This window comes from Apium graveolens, chromosome 6 (genome assembly GCF_009905375.1).
Source record: "Apium graveolens cultivar Ventura chromosome 6, ASM990537v1, whole genome shotgun sequence".
In the NCBI taxonomy this organism is placed as follows: Eukaryota; Viridiplantae; Streptophyta; class Magnoliopsida; order Apiales; family Apiaceae; genus Apium; species Apium graveolens.
In genome coordinates, this window is record NC_133652.1 from 236703539 (window position 1) to 236704723 (window position 1185).

The window sequence follows — 1185 nt, forward strand, 5'->3', positions numbered from 1 at the left end:
ATGACCTTCAGCGCTGAAGATTACGAGGATGTCATTCGCCCGCACGAAGACCCTCTAATCATCAATCCCATCATCGGGCAGAACAAGATATGGAAAGTGATGGTGGATACAGGCAACTCGGCCAATATACTGTTCCACAAAACCTACTGCAAGATGAACTTGGCGGGAGAGCAACTAGAGCCCTGTAACGAGGCTCCCCTTTATGCCATCGGAGGATATCCTATTCAGTTCGAAGGAACGATTACTCTTCCGGTCCTCCTGGGTAAGTTGCCGTATACCGTCGAAAAGCTGGTGAAGTTCTATGTGGTTCGGATTGAAAGCCCGTACAATGCAATATTTGGCAGACCCTTCTTATCAACCTTTGAAGCAATGGAGTCTATACCCCACCTCAAACTCAAGTTCTCCACTGAAAAAGGGATAGAAGAAATGAGGGGCGATCAGAAAATCGCCCGAATCATAATGCTCGAAAACCTTGAGAAGGATCAGGAATATGAAGGACCAGATGGAACCGAGAGGAGGAAGCGGGCAGAATCCGAACCCAGCGGAAGCCGGTAAACGTTGAACATCGAGCTGGATAAATTTGGGGCCGATCTCTCGAGCCCAATTGCCGAACCCGCAGCAGAGACCGAAGAAGTGGAATTGTACGCGGGCCATTCGGGAAAGATGGTTCGAATTGGAAAAAACATGGGGGCGGATCTGAAGGCAAAGGTAATAGGTGTCATCCGGAAATACCATGATGTGTTCGCCTGGGGGGCGGAAGATATGCCCGGATTGGATCCCAAGACGGCAACGCACTGCTTGAATGTGCAGCCCGAGGCCAAGCCGGTAAAGCAGAAGAAGAGGACATTTGCAGTCGAACGACAGAAGGTAATAGAAGCCGAAGTGGAAAAATTGTTAGAAGCTCAATTTATCGAAGAAATCGAGTATCCCGACTGGCTAGCCAATGTGGTGGTTGTGAATAAGTCGAATGGGAAATGGAGGATGTGCGTGGATTACACGGATCTCAATAAGGCATGTCCGAAGGATCACTACCCCTTGCCTAACATCGACCAACTGATAGACGCAATGGCTAGATATGAGGTACTTAGTGTTTTGGACGCTTTTTCTGGTTATCATCAAATTGCTATGAATGATAGGGATGTTCCCAAGACAGCGTTCAGAACTCCGAAGGGGACATATGCTTAT

The 1185-nt window shown here is 48.3% G+C and overlaps 1 protein-coding gene across 1 annotated transcript; it reads left to right on the forward strand.

The window, feature by feature from the left end:
- On the forward strand, positions 1–555 carry LOC141665791 (uncharacterized). Its single transcript, XM_074471772.1, has one exon. It carries the CDS (start codon positions 1–3, stop codon positions 553–555), a length of 555 nt encoding a protein of 184 aa, XP_074327873.1.
- Positions 556–1185: the final 630 nt, after the last annotated feature.

Excerpts from the sequence above, each read along its gene's own strand:
- LOC141665791 (XM_074471772.1), top strand. The coding sequence starts at position 1 with ATGACCTTCAGCGCTGAAGATTACGAGGATGTCATTCGCCCGCACGAA.